The 6,000-nt window shown below is 41.3% G+C and overlaps 1 protein-coding gene across 2 annotated transcripts in view; it reads right to left on the reverse strand.

Moving 5' to 3' along the window:
• GANC (glucosidase alpha, neutral C) overlaps positions 1–4,135 on the reverse strand; it is a 44,557-nt gene extending 40,422 nt beyond the window's left edge. The window contains exons 1-2 of one of the 2 annotated variants that reach the window (XM_014595516.3): positions 3,980–4,132; positions 1,208–1,270 (exon numbers count right to left, since the gene is read on the reverse strand). In XM_014595516.3, coding sequence (XP_014451002.1) covers positions 1,208–1,270; positions 3,980–4,008 — 92 coding nt within the window. In that variant the 5' untranslated portion in view covers positions 4,009–4,132. Of the gene's footprint in view, positions 1–1,207; positions 1,271–3,979 lie in introns of both variants that reach the window. The other variant, XM_019496565.2, reaches the window with a different exon arrangement.
• Positions 4,136–6,000: the final 1,865 nt, after the last annotated feature.

Raw genomic sequence — 6,000 nt, forward strand, 5'->3', positions numbered from 1 at the left:
GCCACCCTAGGGTTAGGCTAGATAAACAAGAGGAGGGAGCTGGTTAGACTGCCCCAGGCAGTAATCATTGTTTTAAGTGACAGTTGAACCTGATTACACTGATGGTGTCTGTTTATCTGAGGCAATGATTTTTCTGAACTGTTAGGAGGCTACTCCCTATTGAGGCCTAGTGCCAAGAATTTATTAGCTGCTGAGACATGTTTCCATCTCTGAGGCTGATGGGCTCTTCTGTTCAGCTGTTTTGACCTCCTCTGCCTTAATTTCATTAATGTATAGGTTTAAATTGCAAAGAAATACTGTTTTACATATGCTGTCTTTAAAAACATAACCCAGAAAGGAATTGACATATCTGTAACAGCTGAAAATGACTCCTTGGGAAGTTACAACACACTGATAAAAGCCCAGTTTGGTTACTACTGTTATCAGTGGCAAAAATTTCACTTCCCTTAATGGGAGTAGACTTGGGCTTCTTTAATGGACCTTTTCGTAAATGAGAAACAGGCATTGAAGATTAAAAATTTAGCACATAAACATATGGGACTAATTAGTAAGACTAGGGAAAGCTTCAGATAAGAGTGGATAACTGGCAAATAGATCTCAGTTAGAGATGGGATTAGAAGAGGGTATTTAATATTGGAGTACGCTATCAGGATAATAGGGTATGGAGTTCAGGTCTGAAGAAAAACTGTTTTTCTGCAGTTCCTGTTCAACATTACTATAATTTTGTTAGCTACTTCCACAAAACTTCGGTGTCAAGTGTGTAGAAATACCACACAACCAACTGTTCTCTTGAATTTTCTGCCATCTAGAGCCACAGATGTGTTCTGGATCTTGAAGCCTTTTCTAATTCTACTCAGAATTAAAAACTGTATGGGCTTCTTTATATGGAGATATCCAGAGTTGTCAGGAACTTGGGGGGGGGGGGGGGGGAAGGTGAGAAATGCCTTGGATTTAGCCCTAATCTCTATTCCCAAAAATGATATTGCAGGCAGATATGAAGCTTTCCTTGAAAAGTCTATTAATTCACAAACTGACAAACTGTGTACTTTTTGATAGTTTAAAACTGATGCATGATAACTTCAGACATAACTTCAGTATCATATTTAAAAAAATATTCCCTTGTAATAAAGGTCCACATGGTAAAATGAAAATAAATCAAATGTGGTCTGTGTGAGAAATACACTTGAGCTGGAGCCCAAACCCCTACCTGTAAAAAGCGATCTGGCTGCACTTCTTAAATTTCATTTTGTCCATTGTTTCATCTTGGACACTAGAAACAGAGCAGAGAGAAAAATGGGAATGTTTTAAGTTTTCATTAAGCACCTGTTAGTTGGTCAAATGCTTGCAGTCCCTGCACCACAGCACCAGGGATTAAAGAAAATGCTGACTGTTTGCATGGCATTGAAATCAAACAGTGGAAGAACTGACCTATTGTGAGCTATTGTACTTTGACAAAGAAGTTCTTTGTGTGCTATTTTAGGACTAGAACATTTTACTTCAAATATATTTTGGTAATCATCAAATCTTCTGCCTAGAAGCAGCAGTTTAGTTAAAGTACTACTTGGGGCTCTGCACCTGAGGGAACCTGTCCTTTGGTGGTCTCCCTAAGTGGTGGCAAGTGGTTTACTCCCTGCCGTGACAAAGGAGAGGAAGGCAAATTGCGGCTAGTTTTTCTTGCTTCCTTTGTTCCAGTCCTGTTGTTGAAATGGAGGCAACTTACAATGTTTGGCTGAAGGACCACTTAATTAGTTTTGGTGTGCTCTTGAGGGCCACATGAGTTTTGATGTCCTCTCCAGGGCCACATCTCTCCCTCCTCCCTGTCCCTGGACCTGTAGCAGGTCCTCATCCTATCCTCCACCCCTCCCCTGAGCTCCAGGGATAATTATATACAAGGATTCATATCCTTGTATATAATTTTCTTTCCCAGCTATACACTGGTTTGATGCTCCCCCCCGGGAGCTGTAGCAAGCCCCAATCCTCATCCCTGACTCAGAACCTGCCAACCCTGTCTACAGTTTATACCACCTCCCCCGCTCCCTCTGGCTCACACAGCAGAAGCAGTCCTGCCTGTGGGCTGTCTTGCCCAACCCTTGGCAAACAAGGTTCTTTGGGTAGATGTGATATCTTTTATTAGACCGACTAAATAGTTGGATAAATTGTTCTTTGCAAGCTTTGGGCATAAACGCCCTTCTTCAGGCTTAGGGAGAGTTTGTCCTTACCCAACCCTTGACTTGCATCCTATCTTCCTTATAACCATGGAATCAAACAGGGAAGTAGGCTGCTGCCCTGGTCACCCCTTCTCTGCTGGTGGGATCTGTTGAAAAGACCACAAGTCCTGGTGCTCCACTACTGCATGCCTCCCAATGTCTCTGGTGGTGATTTCTCCAAAAGGCATAATGGATTTGATCCTAAGACGTGCTCAGCATCTCACACTAGTCCCTTTCAACTACAAGCCCCAAACCCCTGGGTTGTGTGGTTCAGTCATCTAAAATGTCTTAACTGAGACACAAGAATCTAGATAGATGCTGGCTTGCAAGCAGTGAATTTGAATGGGTAATTGCTACATATAAGTTAACTTGTTTAAAAAACAAAAGAAATGGTTTTAACACTTCAAAGAACAGGAGGTCTTTGAGTCTTCTGACAGGCTTGATAACATTTGTTATAGGTATCTAATGGTTGCCACTTAGTAAGGTCTTATTTATTGTGTGCTTCATGACGCAATATATAAAATAGCAAATGATGTCTATACAACATTTACAGCTTGATTTAAATATTATACTGAACTAAGTATATTAAATCGGTGTCATTATAGAGAGCTAGTAGCAACCCATATATTAGGCTGATTAACAGTTTTCAGTCCAAATCTTTTCATTTTTTAGTTGTTATAACGCCCTATATTCATTCAAGTGCTAGGTTCACAGTGCCACTGAAGCAGCAGCACAATCATTATTGGGGATACTTAGCAGCTGCTGGAGTAGGGAGGATGGAGAACTTGGACAGAGTCCCTCTCCTAGTCCACCATTCACATTTCTGTCCAGACCCAGCATGTGGCTCTGTCTTCTCTTTCTAGGGGCATTACATAGAGCAGGAACTCCACAACCTCTGGAGCAGGACAGGGAGCAGGCCTGAGTTCCTAGCATGTGGACCAAGCAGCCAACCTTTTTCTTGTAAGAAGTCTTTTGAAACCAAGTAATGTAGCTAGCCCTGTGATTCTGATTGTTCATGTTCAAACGCAATATGAGGGAAAGAGTATTCTAGTTGCATGTAACAGAATTTGCCTTTCCCCTTTAAAACATCTCTCCCCCTCCCCTCTTGTAGAAGTTAAATAGAAAATCTGTATTTAAAAAGTGTTGTTTACATTGCAAAGTCAAGAATTTTAAAGTTAGGATAAGAAACAACTTCAGATGAACAGTCTAGAAATGCACATGCCTAAACTGAGTAACCGTACAATGCTATTGCACCCTTGACCTTCTCTTCATCTGCTTCTTGTTACCCGCATCTCATCACATCTAAAATTAGACTGTAAACTCTTTAGAACTGGGATTGGTATCTTTCTATTAAACTAAGCCTGCTTAGGTGCCAGACTTACTTTATACAGACACATACACACATGCATGCTGCATTTAGATATATATCTATGTGGAAAAATTAAGGCTTTTTACAAATCTGCATTTCAAGTTCTTTCTTTGCTTCCTTTCATTCTGTTGCTTGCTAAGATTTGCTTGCTATTTGCAATATGCCACTGTAAACATTTGGCTTACATAGATTTTTATTGTATTTTAAAGAAAAAGTGCCCACAAAAGGATAACCATTGATAGCAAGTTTGCAAAATAAAATTAAAAATTTAGAAAAGTTTCCTTGTAGACACTTTAAATGCCATACTTCCTCCCAGCCTCACACAATCTTGTGCCCCTAGACTCAGATCTGTAACCACTAAAGAATCACCCTGTTTTGGGTTTGTTTTTTTGGTTTTTTTTACCTGATTTCTTCATGCTTGGCTGGTTCCATTACACCCAGAGCCTGTTTGAACTACAAGGCTCTCAACAGATCCATCTGTCTGAAATATTTCATTTCCTTGGTTGTTGAGTGCTACGCAGACAGCCGGCTTCATCCAATGACAGCTTGTTACTCCACCTTCTTTTGAAGGATTCTGGGAAATTGAGTTCTTGTTCTTCAAGGTACGGTTCTCTGATTTCCAATTCATTTTAAAAGATGAACCACAGACAACAGTATGGCTTGAGCCAGGTTTAACACTGGGGTGCCCAGAGAATTATTGTGTGGGGGAATTTTGGAGACATTTTGGAAGCAAATAGTTGGCAACAATATTATTTATAAGCCTGTATTTAAGTGTTAGTAATATTGCCAGCCTGCCCTTCTTAGAGCTCTTGAATGCACACATTTTAAAAAGCAGCTACAGGAGACTTAGTCCCCATTTTTGCTGTGGAAGACACCCTTCACCCCAGAAACTGAAGGCAAATGTACCTCCTATGATAAAAGGAATCAGAACTTGTGGTAGAGGTGATATCTTTTATTTGACTAACTAGATTTTTGCAAAAAAAAATCTTTAATTGCACAAGCACCCTTCTTCAGGAATAGGAGGAAAGATTGTAAAAGTTCTCCTAGTTAGAAATGAAAGTTCATATTTTATAGGAGAGTTAAGGGTGTGGTAAAATCTCCTGTTTGAAACAGTTCATTTTATGCAGGTTAGGCTCAGAGAAAAGTTGGAATAGTCTGTTTACCTCTAAGTTGTTTGGTGGCAAGCAAGATGTAGTCATATATCCTTCTGGTTATGATGTTTCATATTTCACAGGAGAGTAAAAGGATGGAGTGTTCTTTTGGGCAGGAATTTCATATGTGGTGATGTATCTCTGATGATGATACAAATTACCTCGAGCAAAGGCAGGAGCAGGGTCTCGGGTGGTAAAATTTGTTTCTTCCTTGTAAAATTATGAAGATTTCATCAAAAAAATCAGCCAAAATTTGGTATCTTCCATGTGTCAGGTATCCAGGTTGTAGCTGTATTGGTCTAGAGGCAAAAGGAATCAGAACTCGTGGGAGAGGTGATATCTTAAGATAAAGAAGTTTCACAACAAGGACGTGGACATATCATTTGGGATGAGGACACATGTAGTCAGGGATATACCGAGGAGAGGGTGTGTAGTGGTACTTCCATACCCCATTTCATTTGTGCTGGACATGGGTAGTGAGCACTCTGAGCTCACTGACATGTTAGTGCAGCTCCTGCCAGAGGCCCAAATGTGCTGTGAGCTGTGGATTCACCAGCTGCTCAGTGCAGGCTCTAGCTGCAGCCTTTGCTTTCACACACCTCTGGAGCCCAGGGGGTGAGTGCTACTCTTGGCCCTCCCTTCCTCCTCTCCCCCTGTAGCTTCCTCTGAATTCAGCAGCAGGGGAAAAGAGGGGACCTTTGGGCTCTGGAGCTGTGTGAAAGCAGGGGCTGAGCACCAGCCACTAGGGAATTCAAAAAATTCACTGGCATCCAGGATCATGGAAAGGAGGGTGGAGTCACACTGCCTTTGGCTGTATGGCATATGCTGAGCTCACCCTGCATGGGCCATGCAGCCAAAGGGGGATGTGGCCTCACTCCCCTCACTGCAATCCTGGATTTGCCCGTGAATGTGGTGATCTTTGGGATGAGTCTTGTCCACTAGAAAATGGATGGCCCCCACAACCAGCTTGTCACAGGGGATCTAAATCTTCAGTGGCTTATTTGGAGGGTACATTGTGTTTTCACACACACATATCCTCCCCAAGGTGGCTAATATCACTATGTTTAACCTCTTATCAACAGCTAACAATGAATTATGTTCATTTGTATCAGTCATAGGTTTATATGCAAAATGTTGTTTGTCTAAAATGTTATATGTTTTAGTAGTCTGGAAAATCAAAGTCGTCACTTTATTGACAGTCTAACCTGTTTGACTAGCCTGCAACAGGTAGCCGACGACCAGTTCTTGTGGTAAGCTTTCTGCCCAGACACAA

This window comes from Alligator mississippiensis, chromosome 2 (assembly GCF_030867095.1).
Source record: "Alligator mississippiensis isolate rAllMis1 chromosome 2, rAllMis1, whole genome shotgun sequence".
NCBI lineage: Eukaryota > Metazoa > Chordata > Crocodylia > Alligatoridae > Alligator > Alligator mississippiensis.